The following is a 15,676-nucleotide window of genomic DNA, read 5'->3' on the forward strand; positions in this document are numbered from 1 at the left end:
ATCCTGGGAAAAAAAAGAGCTTTAGGAAACATGTTCATTTCCTGCAATAAGTAGTCATTTAATTAAAGAACAAAAGTAACAGGAATCAAAAATGCTTGCAGCTGTGATTCTGTTAGACAGTATATAAAAAAGAATGAAATTATAATACATTAAATTAGTTTTTAGAACATGAACTTAGGTGTTTTACAAACTAATTGTGGTAAGTTCAAAATGTCTTGTCAACGTAATACTGGATGACAGAGTGTCATGTCCGTTTATGTCAGAGGCCTTGGAATGGTAAAGCCTGTACATGCACAACATCTCCTTTTCCAAGGCAGCCTGCAAACCAGTTCCACACAGGTGGGAAAGGAGAGGAGGAGGCTCTTCCAAGTAGCTTCACTTCAGTCTTTCTCAGCAGCTTGTCCCACTCCACAGGCCAGACTCTTCTGCCTCCAGAGCTCGGGGCTGGCGTCCTGTCCCCAAGTGCTGCAGAGGCTTCACTGCAGAGTCCTTCTGTCACATCAACGTCCAGGGAGCCTGCACTGAACCTCAGGGAAAGGCTTCAGTGTTCCCTGATGTGTGTTCAGCAGCAATATCAAAAAGTAAAGACAGATTCTTCTCAGAAGAAAATTCCTATGGCCTGTGAAATCTAGGAGAAAAGAGACATTTTTCAAACCAATTTGCAATGGAATTCAATTATTTTTGATTCAATTGTTCTATGTTAGCTTAACAAAATTTTAAAAGCCCACAAAAGTATTCATTCTGTTTAAAGGTACAGTGACAGTGCTGAAGAATATTAGCAACTCTTAATTTTCCGCAGCACATTCCCACCCCTGTGCCACAACTGCAGTGCAGGTACAGTCCTCAGGGCCCAGTGTACCTCGTTTACATTTCTTTGGGAATGCAATTGCAAATCCAGGTATGTGGGTTTTTTCTTTTAGTAAACGAAGCCACAGTTTGTCATTGGTAGCAATATTCTTCATTGTGCAGTGATCTTGTTCTTTTTTAAGAGTTAAGCAATGTTGATATGCTTTGTAAAGTATGAGGAGATACTGTTGGTGAAATGTTTGATAGTCCTGTGAGTCTGGAATAAATATTCTTCTTCCTCTGTAGGATTGTTCTTTTGGCTGAGATCCATAATTAAAGCCCCAATCATATGTAATGCCCTAGCACTAATTGTAAATTGGAAGCCTGTTTACTCCTAATATCCTGAACAAATTTCAGAATCTCTCATTATCATCTACTCAAACTCCCCAGGTAGCTCCAATTAGGGAATGTATAGTTCACTGCCAGACTGAAACTGCAGCCATCCCTTTTCCCTTCCCACATTTCATTCCACCAATGCAGTGAAGCTGCTTTGCCATTTTGCAAGTACCAGAGGTTGTGGAATCAGCCTCTCATATTGTTCCTCCTCTTAAAGAAGGGAAATGAATGTTTTTATGTGTGTTTAAGCACATCCCTGGCACCAGTGCTGGCACATGGAGCAGGCACTGCCCTGACCAGGTTCCCAGTGGCTCAATCACGTGGAGAGTGACAACAATCCAGCCCTGTTCTCTCTCCTGACCTCCTCCTGACAGGGAGTTAAGTGTCATTAAGTTACCTGGGGCTCCTTCCAATAGCAACTGCACTGGCAGGGAATACTGAAATCCCCAGGCTGAATCCTTTAGAACAAATCCAATTAGAACAAAGGCATTACCCCTGGGCACTGGCCTGTTATGGTCAGTGCAGTTTTCTATTTCTGAGCAGGGAATTTTCAGTGTTTGTGGTAAGGCTGCAGATTCAAGTATGTTTAATTCAGAGATCTTTAAGCAGTGTCTTAAGTTGTTCTGATTTAAAAAAAAAAATATGTTGTTTTCTGCATTATGTACTTTTTTTTTTTTTGTCCTATCCTTGAATCTTTGGTGCAAGGAATGCCAGATGAGAGATGCTCTGGAGAATGTCTGCAGCTTTCTTGGTATGTGCTAATAAAAGCCCCCCAAAAAATCAGAAAATTGGGTTCTCTTCAGGAAAATAAACGCTCCAATTTTCTTTTAACATTAACCTCCCTTTGCATATTCTCCCACATCCAGCATGTAAGAGTGAAATCCACAGGTTCAGGAGTCAAGCAGAGTTTTTAGCAGGCAGCAGAAATAAACAGCTGGAAAACTGACCTTGTCAAGTGTTTGCTCGATGCATGAACCTCCATTTCATTACTTTTGTATTCATTCAGCTCTTTTCGAATTGCTGCCTAGGAATTGAAAAGAGAAAAACAGAAACAAATAATGTTGTGTTTGTGAGCAAAATCCCAGACCTGCAGAGCAGAACAGTTTTCTGGGGTAGAAGAACCAAGTATTGGGTACAGCAGAGCACTCTGTGCTGGTAGAAGTGCTGAATACTTGGGTTGTATGGATTGGTGACACAATACTTCTCATTTGTTATTGATTGCTGACAGGGTCACGGCTGTCTAGAAGCAATTCTAACAGAATAACACCTCAGAGCTGCTTGTCTCACATTTAATAGGATTCCAGTTAAAATTTATTAAGGATTAGGAGAAGCTGCCAAGAAATTGATCCATTTTTCAGTCACAAATGCAAAGATGCAGCTCTGACCCTGACTTCCTGATGTGTGCCACCAGTATGTGCAGAACTGTCACTTCCTTAAACCTGTCTTGTTAATTGCAAAATTGAACATTGACACAGTAAAACCAGGAAAAGGCTAATTGTAATAAAAGTACACACGAGGAAAATATAAAATCCTTATTCTGTTGATTACTACGGAATAGCTCATTCACCATTTTAGAGAGCTTGGGAGAGCAGCTACTGGAGTAGAAGTGCTCTGTTCTAGGAGTCCTCTAAACCCATTTGTCCCTTACTGGGGAGACACTGGGATGGAAACCAAAGTGTTTGATATCTCAGCACAAAGCCATGTTAACAGTCCTGTGTTTGCCATTTTCCAGTAATTGTCTCAGCATCCTGCTCCTTCTGCTCCCTGAAGCCCTGAAACTTCCCAATGTTCTGCCTGGAATCATGGTGAACTATTCTTACTACTCAAGCCTCTAAATGTGACACTTAAACTGGGCTGTGAATCAGCTACATGGCAGGTATGTGATGGCACAAAATGAGAGTTCATGCTCAGGAGAATGTGGGTCCAGTGCCTCCTTGAGCATTCACAGGAAACAGGAGAGGAAATTTTTGCATGTTTGGGACAAAACTTCCAGTCTGAGAATAAAGGTTAATAGTCTATTGACTGGAAATGGTTTTCATTTGGAGCCCAAATATTGTATCCACATTTTTGGGTGGGTGGGTAGAAGCCTTTCGAGGCTAAATAGGCTTTTTTATTACATTGGTATGATTTCAACATAAAAAATCTTGGTAAAGTTTACAGAGATGAAATGTTGCAGAGGTTCAGGTCTGTAGAGAATGTGATGTATCATTACAAAGCAAGGAGAAAGCAGAACTTTGTGGCTGTGTCAGTACCTTGTCTGCTGCTGACAGTCGTGTCCATGGTTTGTCCGCTCTCCTGTCGTAGTCCTGTGCTTTTGCCACTTCCACATAATCACTGAATCGAATCAGGATCTTTCTGTCTCTCAGTTCATCAACTGTAGGTCTCTGGTTAAGCTGTATTCAGAAGTTTTGTGAAATAAAACCAGGGTTAATAACAAATGAATCAGTAAAAAATGCAATATTTGCTTCTTTTCATCTTGGCTCAGTGTGCATTTACAAATATGGAAAACCACCCAACCCTTGGAAGGTCCGGAAATATTTCACCATTTGGAGAACTGCTAGGAGAGTAATAGTGGTTTAAATGGAGCTATAGCACAGTGCCTTTATAGTGGACAAAAGAAGAAAATATTTTAACTCAGATATTGATAAAATATATTTTCAAAATGTAAAGGAATCATGATGAATTTTTTATGATCTCCAGATGATTCTGGATGCTGTAGGATGTTCTACTACAGGCAGAGGCAGATTGTCTGAGTGAGATTCTCAGCACTAGACCCACTGTAAGAATTTCAGTCTAGCTTGAACAAGTTATCAGCATATTTGGTCTGTAATTCCACTAGGGAATTCTAAGAACAGAACAACAGGATCTCGTTCTTATTCTGAGAATATTTTAAATGCAAAAGAAATGTATTATGGGAGCAGACCTGGTGTTCAGCAGGGAGTCAGCTCTGCTACAAAGAATGAGAAAGTCCTTTACCAGCAGTGGAGCTGACAAATATGCCATAATACCCATTTTCTGAGTAAGTTTATATGTAAATATTCTACTAAATCTCATCTAACTGAGATAAGGTAGGTATGTCTATAACTGATATTACCAGACACGGCTACCAGACACTGCTGAGGAGGATTCATATTAAGGGAGGTTGTATAATAACAACATCCATGGCTGGGTGATATTATAGTAATTTGGCTAAATTTCTAAAAGCTAATAGCAGGTATTGCAAGATTTTACCTTTCTTGTCAGTCTCTGCTTGATTTCTCTCCTCTCTTCCTGTTCCGTTTGATCATTTCGTTCTGCGGAGAATATAAAAAACAAGATGACTTTCCTCATGAGGAAGTTTGGTGTTTTCCCAAGTTCCAGGCAATAACGAGCACAGCCCAACAAGCAGCTGGTAGCTGTGTGTTTTGGTAATTCAGTGCATCTCTGGTGTGTGTTGGAGCACGGAGTCACCTCTCTGTGAGGACACCGTGCTGGTGCCAATGTCAGCTCTGAACTCCACGGGGATTTAATGAAACAACAGCAGCCACACCAACGCTCCACTCGGATAAACTTCAGAAGGAAAATCAAAACATTCCATAGTTGATCAATCATCCTTTTTTACTCTCCATATTGCTGGAGCCATTCATGCTCTCAGATGCTCAGGAGGCATTGCAGCAGCTCCAGGGAGAGCCCGTTCTGTCCTCAGCCCTGCTCTCTCAGGCTGCATCACTCGTGGCACTGGCTGGCACCTTGGCTTTCCCTGACATGAGACCCTTCCCTCCTGACAGGGTTCCTGTGCAGAGCTGTGCTCTGAGCTCAGCCTCCTGCCTTTGTGTGTTGTGCCTATTAACATTCCAGCCGTGAGAACTCCTACACACTGGCTCTAAAAATAGCCCGGAGTGCTGTAACGCTGAGAAATAGATCCCCTGCCTTAGGAAACGAGTTAATGGCCTTTCTATTCCCAGTACTATCTGTTACTAAATTAAGGCGTGAGCCCGTGACCTGAACAAAGCTGCAGAGCCAGAGAAAAAGGTTTAACCATTCAGGGATTCTCTGGGTACTACTGTGAGGTTTATTATACCACTTGCATTAGATATTTCCAGTGTTAAAGCACACACGTGATTTCTACTATGCCTCCAAAACCCACTAGCACTGCAGATGGATTTCCAAGATATTTTTAACAATGAAGCATTTTCTCCCTGATTTTTGCACTCATTAAATGACACTGAGATGCAACCAAATCTGTTTAAAATAACATAGAAGTGCACAGCTCCACCTGGCTAGGGTAGAAATGTAAATCAAATGAATTTAAAATGCTGCATTACAGTTCAGTGGCAAGGCACAAAATGTAAAGAGAACAGGTCAGCTAAAATTAGTGCTGTGTCAGGGATGAGCAGCTATTTCAGTCTGCAACGTGTAGAAGGAGAAAAGGCTTTCAAAAGTAGAGGGTATTCTTAAATATAGAGACACCTGCAAGAAGCTATTCATTCAGCTTTAATTCACCCATTTTAGAGTAGATATTCCTATTTTGTATTTTTTTAATTAAAAATAGATAATTTTCTGTGGTGTAGTGCCTTTTAAAGATATGATGTGATATGCAGTGAAAGAACTGCCCAGAGAAGCTGTGGCTGCTCCATCCCTGGAAGTCTTCAAGGCAGATTGGATGGGGCTTGGAGCAACCTGGTTGAGTGGAAAGTGTCCCTGCCCATGGCAGAGGCTGGAACAAGATGATTTTTAAGGTCCCTTCCAACCCAAACTCTTCTGTGATTCTACAATTCTAATTCCCAAAGAAAAGGCAAAAATACACATTTCTGATCAAAAAATAGTTTTCCAAATATACTAAATGTGTAGTCACTTATTTCTGTTCACTTGGGTTCAGTGCTTATTTCCAGCTCCAAGAAATAAAAGAAATAGTTCTTTTACAAGAAAAAAATAACCTGAGATTTGGTATGAAATGCTGGCAAAGGGATTCTAGAACTCAGGCATTATTACTCAGACAGCCCAGAGAGGCTTTTCCCATCACCGTCCTTCTGCCCACGCAGATCCATTCATTGCTGAGGGCTGGTTTAATAAATCTCAGCAGAGATGCTCCCAGTGCTGAGGGGGCCTGTGCAGAGCTGGAACTCATTCTGAGCTCTGCATGACACTAAAGCATCTCCTTGGGTTCAGAATGAAGCAGGGACTGCACAGTGGGGTTCAAGAGATGCCTTCTTGGCTGTGAGTTCAGCTTTCTGTTCAGCAAGGACACATGTGACACCTGGGCTGTGATTTTAGTTCATTTATTTTTCATGCTTGGTGGGAAGCCAGCAGTGTTTCTATGGTTAACGGACTTGGAAAATCAAACAAAAAAAAAAAAAAACAACAAAATTGTAAGAAAGTGCTGGCTTTAAATTTGCTTTTTAAGTATTACTTTTATCTCAGAAACAACTCCCTAAAGGAAATAAGAAATCACTTTTTGAAATCTTGCTGAGATTTAAAGTGACAGTAGTTGTACTTTGCAATATGCTTCTCTTTTTTTACCAGAGTTGTACAAATGTGAATTCTGAGTCCATAAAAGAACTTCTGACAGCAGTACCAATTATGAACATCAATTAAAACTTTAAATTGCACAAACCCTTATTACACCTGGAGGAGGTTGTGGGGATTTCACTGAAAGGTTTTTGTACTGCTACAGCTATACAGGATGCTCAGCTTTTATTATAATGGCAGAGGTAAAAAAAATAGAAGTGGTTCTGATCCCAGCTGAACCTGTATAAAGCTTGAGCAACTCAACAGAAGTCAATAAATTTGCTCCATGCTGGGAGCTCTTTAAATGAGATACAAATCTAGACCAGTATGTTTAGCTGGTATTCAGGAAGTATCTTTAATTCTGCTTTATCTTCTTTCTGCTTTATCTCTCTCTAAGCTTATTATATGAATGTATTCAAACTTTTTTATTATTAAAACTGGTCAGTTTAACCCAGATTAAGGATGTAACCAGCACACTTCAAAAAAGTAAACATAAAGGAACAGATTTTTTCAGTGGAGATCAGTTTTTCCTTAGCCAGGAAAAAAAAAAAAAAAAAAAAAATCTTGGTCACTGACTCTCGAAAATCTGTCTCCACATAGTTCAGGATCTTGGGTTACTGCATTTTCCTGCTTCTCTGGTAGATGACAGGTGAAGCTTGGCCAAGTTCACCCACACATGTTGCAAAGAGGTTTCCTTTTCCTCCTCAAGCTGTGCACATGCAAAATAGAGCTCATTTTACTGTGTGTGATCTGTGCAGTGGAACTGTACAGAAAACACTGCTAAATATACACTGCCTGTGGAATCCCTTTGTGTGAAAACTGAAATGAAATCCCAAATAACTTCAATGGCAAGAGCATAACATTTTTCTCTAGGAATCACTAAGGAAGTTTTGAGACACAAAATTTTAGGTAACACAATGCTGATGAATTTTTGCCTAGTGAATTACAATCACATGACTAAATACAAATCACACAGTGTAGGCAGTGCTGCTTGTGTGACAGATTTCTGTGGTTCTATGTTTTATGCTTGTTTAATGAGAACCTATACTCCACATCACTCTGGGTTTTGTCTTTCAAGGCTGAAGAGACTAAATAGCAGATGGATTCCCCCTTTTGAGATCCATAGTGGAAACAATTTCAAAGCTGTCTCTCACCTACCCCTAATTCAGCAGTTTTAAGGGCAGGAATTATGTTCATCACTTGTTTGATCCCTTGGAAACATTTAGGAAAAAAGTTGCAAGTTTTGCCTTATGCATTTGAGAGATGCTGAGAACACTCCCCTGTGGCAGCACCTGTAACAGGCCTGGGACTGTCCCTCTAATAATTCTGATATCTCAGGCTGATCTTTGACTTGGCTTTGGAAGATCTCCAGTGACATGAACAAACAGACCTGGGAAGAATCATGTCTCTGCAAGGATGCTTTCCCCTGCCCCTCTGTTGCCAGTGCTATTCAGTGTTTGCCCTGAAAACCCATGTCTTGAAAAATGTCACTCCAATTCTCATGGCACTGTGACACTCGGATTGTATTCCCCTCTCAGACACCAGTAACAGTGGAATCACAATGAAAATTATTTGAAAGCCCGAACCTGAACGGTTCTTTTTGTCCTCAAATTGCAAGTCTTTGTGAAAAAATAAAACTTTTTGGTACAGAAATGATCCCAGTGAATTAATTTGTCTATTTCAAAATAATATGTTCTGGAAATGCAATCACTGATTTCAACAGACATACATAAAATAGTTCAGAAAAAGAAAGTACTCACGTTTCAGTATATTCCTTCTTTCTAGCTCCTCAACAGCGGGTCTTTGGCTGAGTCGCCTGCGGAAAAACACCAAAATCACATTTTGTACCATGCCTGTTCTTTGGAAAGTCTGTAGAATTCTGACTTCTGGTTGGTGTTTTCCTCAGGAGGGAACTACAAAATCTCTCTCCAGGACTCGTGAAGAAGGAAGAAAAAAAAAAAAAGAAGAATGGCAGAGAATTCTTTCTTATATATTGTTTTTTCCCAAATGCCAGGAATGCAGGTAAAAGTTCTCCTCTAGTTTGCTCTGCTGTCAGTGAAACGCTTCCTCAGAACCTGCATCCTTTTCATCACACTTTCCAGACAGTCAGCTGGAACCAGCACTCTCCAGAGGTAAAATTCACTCTCAAGGTGGTTATCAAAGGAATTTCACAGTGATCTTCTGCTCTATCACTGCCTTCACCTTTTAATCACACATAGCAGCACATTTCCTTTTCTCTACTCACGCCAGCAGTGCATCCTGACAAGAGGCAGGCTGGGCAGAAATGAAGCTTTCCTGTGATTTCCCGAGTCCTCATCCACCAGCCCGATCTCCCAGCCCTGCTCCTGCCTGCTGAGTGCAATTCGTGTGCTGCTCACAGCCTCGGCTGTCTGCACGGAGTGTCTTGGTCCCACCTCCCCTTTTCAGTAGTGCTGCCTCAGGATTGACTCTTCAAATCATATGATCGGTACCACAGCGATTTTATTGCGCATACTAAATGAGACTCCCCCACGAGGCACTGGGATGTCTGCAGAGGATCTCAGGTAATTGGAGCCCTCCCCTGGGCAGGCACACACACACACACACACACACACACACACACACACACACACACATTTCATGTCAGAATCCAGCCAGCAGATGGGAAAGAGTTCCCGATGCTTCCTGGCCTGTGTTCTGGCAAGGCTGAGGATTCTCATCGCCTGCTCCCAGCAGATGTTGCCAAGCTGGAGATGAAGTTACAGACACAAAGAAACACTCAGAGCAGGGACCACACTGCAAACTGCTGCAGTTATTCCTCTGCTGGGTATGTAAATGAATAATTATAAAGTCATGCTCTAACAGGATCTACATTTTATCAAATATGGAAAAATGAAGTAATTGTTAACACACTGCAAGAAAAAAAAAAAAAAAACAGTAAAATCACCTAATTCTAATATTTCCTTGTTTTGTAAGCCCTACCCAATATACCTTCCAAATCAACTCTGTGGTCATATGTTATCAGACCAACAACTCCTCACCCTTTTTTAATTAAACTCTCTGGAAAAACTCTCAGCTTTGGCAACAGGATGCACCACAACTACTGCACCAAATTCACACCAACAGAAAACGTTGATAGATGAGCTCTTGTGCAGAAACACCTACAGCCTAACTCTCCCTTCCTAAAGCTTTGTATCACCTAAGGCTTTTCTCCTGACCTCTGGGTCAGATACTCCAGCAGCAGAAGTTGCAATAATCCCAAATGAAACAGGAATGATGCTGAAACTAAAGGCTTTAAACTTGTATATCAAATTCCTGTTACCCTTGGACTCCTCCCTCATTTCCCTGCATGTCTCAGAAATTACACAAGTCAGGCTAGGTTTTGTTTGAAACAGATAAAGTGCATTTTGTAATATAAATCAGGGAAGAATGCTTTACTTGGAGAGCCCCTCTGCAAATGGAAGGCCCACCTGACCTGATGCTCATATGCCTCTCCATCGGCCATTCTTAATTACAGCCCTGCCATGTGAGATTGATAGATTCTCCCAAATCTGTACATTAGATTTCAGAGGCCCCTTTTAAACTGGGAGATTAAAAGCCTAATAGAATTATTAGAACAGCATGAGAATACAAATGTATATTAATATTCTGTGATTCTGTGTGATTGCTCTGTATTTATATATAATATATATGATGTTTGATTATTTAAACCCCATTTCCCTTTTGGCTTTGATAAATGCATGTAAGTGCTCATTTTTCTGTACACACCCTCAGCTTTACCCCCAGCAGAAGGCAAAGGTGCAGACAAACACAGGAATATGTGCACATGAGAGCATTGCAGGGGTTTATCCTGGGCTTTTCAGAGATACAGACCACACTTCCAAACTTTGCGTCACAGTCACAAGACTAGACAGGGACTTTGGTTAAAAATAAATTTCTAACAGCGTTTCAGGAAGGTGGGGGTAGAGTGAAAACACCAAGGACAGCAAGAGTCACAATCAAACGAGAAGTGGCAAAAACCTCTGACAATGTTGCTATCAAGGTCTGGGGAAATTTCGGGTCTGTTTGTCATTTCTGCTGTTCAGGAGAAGCCTCTCTGTGCCCAGAAAGAACTTTCACTTCCTTCCTTTCTGCTGTGGGGTGGCTGGGCCTGGGGAGCTGCTGAAGGTGAAGGGCTCCAGATGCCCTGACAGTGATGGGTCCCAGGGGCTGGAGCACAGCCTGGGGCCACACAGCTCTGCTGAGCTGGCCTGGGGTGACTTGGGGCTCCAGTCCCCCTTTCTGCAGGACCTTACAGCAGGCACACACTTTGTGGTGATTGGGGTGGGGCTGTGGCTGAGCCTCATCCCCAGTGGGCCCAGATGTGAAAAGCAGGTGAGCAGCAGTGACAGCAATGAGCCATGGAGTGCCCAGGTGTGCTGAGCAACCACCAGAGGGAACAGAGGGCACAAAGGGGCACTGCATGAACATGAGGGTATAAAAGGGTGGGCTGAAGAACAAGAAGGGCAGACACAGCCTTCTGAAGTGGTGTGGTGTTACTCTGTGTGGGTTGAAGCCTTCTGAAATTGCACAGGGATGTTCTGGATATCGTGGCCATCTCAACTGTGACATGTGCTGTGACACTTTACCACTGCTGAAGTGACTCCACTGCCTTGTCTGGTCACCCCTGAGAGCGAGACCCCTGTGGCTGCTGCAGGGCAGAACTCATCCTGCCCGAGCTGCTTTGGGGATGGTGGGGAGCACCTCACCCCCACAGCGGGTCTGGCAGCCCCAGGAACACCTTCAGGGCCCACCTGCAGGCTCTGAGCAACAGGTGCTCTATTCTGGGTATTTATTTCATGATTTCCCTGAAATCCTGTCTCTGGCAGAAGCAGAAACACACCCTGTGTGCTGAGCTCAGTGAATTCCCCCAGACGGGACTGTCCATCCCCAGGGAGAGCCACAGCCTTGGAATGTCGCCACACCTGAGGGACACCTGGCCTGGGGACACGGCCCTGGCTCCCCTCACAGCACCGGGAGCACAGCCAGAACAGGCCATGGAGAGACTGAGGAGCCACAGAGGGGATGCTCAAATCTCATATTTAAAGGAAACAAACTCCAGCAGAATAACAATTACCAGCAGACTGCAGAGCAGGGGAGAATCACACCGGTGTGAGGTTCTGGAGGATGAGACAGGCGCCTGCCATGAAGGAGCCTTTGTGAAGGCTGAGCCCTCAGTAATTATGGATGGTCCCCACGGGCTTTGCAGAGAGAGGATTTTGTATGAGGCAGGTGATTTTGAATCAGAGTCCTGCCTCATTTCCTGTGGATCCAGTGAAGTCCCTGCCCCTGGGTGAGGAGGGCTCACCAGGACCAGCCTGGCTCTTGTGCTGCCCAGCAGCCATGGCTGGAGGTGACATTGGAAGGCCTGAGGTGGACAGGAGGCTCCAGCACTGCTGCAACACAGAGTGGTCATGGCTGGGTGAGTCTTGTGCTTTTCATTTCTGTTCTTTTTTCACCCAGGGACTTACAGCCCCACGTGGACTCACCTCAACAAGGTGACAGTGAGCTCCATGGGGAGCACTCACGTAGTCCACCACTTCTGTTGTGTGACAGTAATGATTTCCTTTCCGCTGGTTTGGATATCTATTTCTTACTTCTGGGGAAAACAGCCAATTAATGCTCTTATGTTCTTGGGTGTTATGAAAACCTAGGTTTGGGTATTTCTGTGCTGCCTGGTGAGGCAGGAGTGCTCCCTCTGAGCACCTGTGGGGCCAGCTCTGTTGGGGAAGGTCTTGAACCTTTCTTGAAAATGCTCGAGTTACTTGCAGGCTGGTCCTACTTCTGTCCAGCTTCCCCCCCAGTGTCACTGGAATGGCCATGCTCTCATATTAAGAGTGCTCAGTCCAGGATTTTGCTTCCCTGTTAGTTTAAACCAAGGGATGCCAAGAGCAGCAGTGAGTAGAGCTGAACTGGCAGCACCTCAGAGGTGACTGCAGCTTCCTCTGGGACACTGAGCACAACTGGAGGCACCAGAGTCACTTTGCTGTAAGTGGTGTCTGGGTACAGTTCAGAGATTGCTGCACACGTGTCAGAGATGCTCTGCTCCAAGTTCAGACAGACAGCTTTTATTTTCTCATAATACCAAAGTAGTCACTGTAAGTGTGTGGGGCTAAAAGGGGATGGACACACAGCACTTTATGTGCAGCTATTTCTCATGTTCAGAAAAATTGCAAAGATTTTTTTACTGTTACTCTGTGCAGAGTAAGCATAAACCTTCAAGCAGCAGGTATTCTTCAGTGGTTTGAAGCCTGGGGAGTGTTCTGGGTATATTTTCAGGCTACCTTTAGAATGTTTTCTCCAGTAATTTGGGCTCAGAGAGATAATAACATTTATTTATTGTAATCTCTAAGAAGCCAAAGACTTTGCTTGCTCCCATGTACTCCCAGTGTTCCTCCTGTGGGTGAGAGGAGCAGGTCATTGCAAGTTATCTCAGTCACCTGTGGTTCTCCCCAGAACACCCTGCAGGTACAGCCAGCTGGGTCTCGAGGCACCTCAGGTGCTCAGAGTTTGCACATGGCCTCGAGGTATTTGTTTTCCCAGTGCAAGGTGCACACGGGAATCCTCTGACGTCCATGAGCTCCCTCGGCTCCCAGAGGGGCAGGGGAGCTGTGGTGCCTGGCTTGTTCCTTTGCTGAACGTGTGTGGTGTATAATTGCAGCAAAACAGGCTTCCCTCTGCCACCAGAGCCCTGCCAGGATCATGCTGGACACGAGCACAAGTGCAGATGTGGATTTGGAGTGTGGGGGAAGCCACAAATGGCTCGTCCCCTCTGGGGCAAGGTCACGTTTGTGAACGCAGCCACTTGCACACGTGCCTCTGACTGCTGATCAGGAGATCAATATTTGCTTCACACTGCCAGATTGTCTCTTTCTCACTGAAGGGAGTGAATGTCTTGGGACCACTGTTACACAAGGACTGATCATATTGGACAGTTACAGGTGACTGAGTGCTCAGCAGGCTGAGGATCTGCATGTCACCAGCACCCAGGGCTGCTGTCAGATGGGCAATGCATCAATGTGTCCTGGGAGCGGGAGCTGCTGCCAAGTCCTCTGCCCTCACAGTTACCCTCAGCAGTGTCTGCTTTGCCCCTTGTGGGAGCTGCATCCCAGCAAAGCCACAGCAGGCTGAGGGTTTGCAGGTGTGGGCACAGAGTGACTGATGAGAAGCCAATCTGGGACAGGTACAGCCCCCTGTGTGCATATGGGGCTGTGCTGACTTCCCACACCTCAGACAGTCCTTCCTTTCTAGTCAGTCCTTCCTTCTTCTCCTCTTATTAGTCTGTATCTCACCTCCCTGGCAGACTCAAGCAAGCATTCAAGCAGAATCCAGTGAAAAACGGCTCAGGTTTCTGTGGTTTCTTATCTGTCCCCAAAATGTGTTCCTGTTTCCCAAATATATTTTTTCATAGAATTTTTGCACAGTATCTGGGTGTATGATTGTCACAAAACTGAATTTCTTTCAGATTTGTAGCTGAAGCCAAAAGTTTCACTTTGGAATCCTGTTGCTGGTGTTAGTAAGATCCATGTGATTTTGATGATCTTCTCCAAAGGGAGGAGTGAACTGGGTAGACTTGGACACGTGCATGTGCCTGTGGGCCCTGGACTGACAAGGGAGCAATCAATCTAGCCATCAGTAAATGAGCTGTAGCCAGCAGCAACTGCATTGATTGTTCCTCATGTCAGGTGGTTTTGCAGATGAGTTGGGAAGGATCCCTCTCACAGCCCAGGCCAAGGGAGGAGAAATGGGAGTGCCCTGGTTTTGCTTCTCATAAATCTGCTTGTGTCTGCTGCCCATCAGGAGGCTCTGCCTCTTAAATAGGCATCTCTGTTGCCAGAACATCATGTTCAATTCAACAAGAAGTTTATTTTCATCCTTCCTATAAGTAGCTGTGAAGAGGACGTGTGCCAGGGCTTTGAGTCACCCACGCACTGCACTGTGCCTGCCTGCAATGTACAATTATGGGTAGTAGTAAATCCGTGGTGGGAGGGACTTCTCTGTTACTGCCTGTACAAAATTAGAAGGCAGACACCGAGACATAAACTTGTTTTTACCCCAAGGTAATTCTGGATCATGTAAAAAGTGGGAATTGATGTGCCAGCATTTCCCATAACAGGAAAATCATAGAATCAGGATAGGTTGAGGTGGAAAGAACCTTTAAAGATATCTTGTCCAACACCCCTGCAATGAGCAGGGACATCTTCAAGTAGATCAGATTGTTCAGAGCCTCATCCAACCTGACACTGAATGTTTCCAGGAATGGGACATCCATCACCTCTCTGAGTAACCTGTTCTAGTGTTTTACCATCCTCACTGTAAAAATCTCTTTCTCATATCTAATCTAACCCAACCCAACCTTCCTTCAGTTTGAAACCATTGCCCCCTGACCTATCACTATCTGCTCATGTAAAAGGTTGCTCTCCCTATTTTTTAGAATCCCCTTTAATCCCTGGAAGGCCCCAACATTGTCTCCTTAGAAACTTCTTGTCCCTAGGCTGAACAACCCCAAAGCAGATGTTCTCCAGCCCTTGCAGCATCCAGGAGTATCATCCTAAGAGCAGTTGCTGACCTTGTCTGGCAGTAGGGAGCTCAGAGCAGAGTGAAAGGGGTGAGCTGGTTTGGGAAATGCTGAGAGTTGCATTCTTTAAAGTCGCCTGATATTTGTGTCTCTCTGCCATCATGTACTATTTTTTGCATCCAAATAAGAAAACTGCAGATAGACACAGAGGCTATAAATGTTGCCTTAATTACATGTGTTATTTATTTGTTTGGCCTTTAGTTCTGTCTGGATTTTCAAAGCTGCAAATCAGCACAAGTTCAGTTAATTATGTTGTCACTCATCTACCAGGCAATTACAGTTGTCCATCATTATCATTTCTGTGATAGGAGCCCTGCAAAGAGTTCAGATTTCAGCTGAAATAGAAACCACACGCTTGCCCAGCATGACCCTTGTACCATAACCCACTGTCCCTGGAGGACCTGCCCTGGG

At 43.9% G+C, this 15,676-nt stretch overlaps 1 protein-coding gene across 3 annotated transcripts in view; it reads right to left on the reverse strand.

The window, feature by feature from the left end:
* Window positions 1–33: 33 nt before the first annotated feature.
* Window positions 34–15,676, reverse strand: part of PHACTR3 (phosphatase and actin regulator 3) — a 101,714-nt gene continuing 86,071 nt past the window's right edge. For all 3 annotated transcript variants that reach the window (XM_053992718.1, XM_053992719.1, XM_053992720.1), the window contains exons 9-13: window positions 8,430–8,485; window positions 4,414–4,475; window positions 3,435–3,575; window positions 2,130–2,206; window positions 34–628 (exon numbers count right to left, since the gene is read on the reverse strand). In XM_053992718.1, coding sequence (XP_053848693.1) covers window positions 613–628; window positions 2,130–2,206; window positions 3,435–3,575; window positions 4,414–4,475; window positions 8,430–8,485 — 352 coding nt within the window. In that variant the 3' untranslated portion in view covers window positions 34–612. The remainder of the gene's footprint in view (window positions 629–2,129; window positions 2,207–3,434; window positions 3,576–4,413; window positions 4,476–8,429; window positions 8,486–15,676) is intronic.

Source organism: Vidua macroura, chromosome 17, assembly GCF_024509145.1.
Source record: "Vidua macroura isolate BioBank_ID:100142 chromosome 17, ASM2450914v1, whole genome shotgun sequence".
NCBI classification, from domain to species: Eukaryota; Metazoa; Chordata; class Aves; order Passeriformes; family Viduidae; genus Vidua; species Vidua macroura.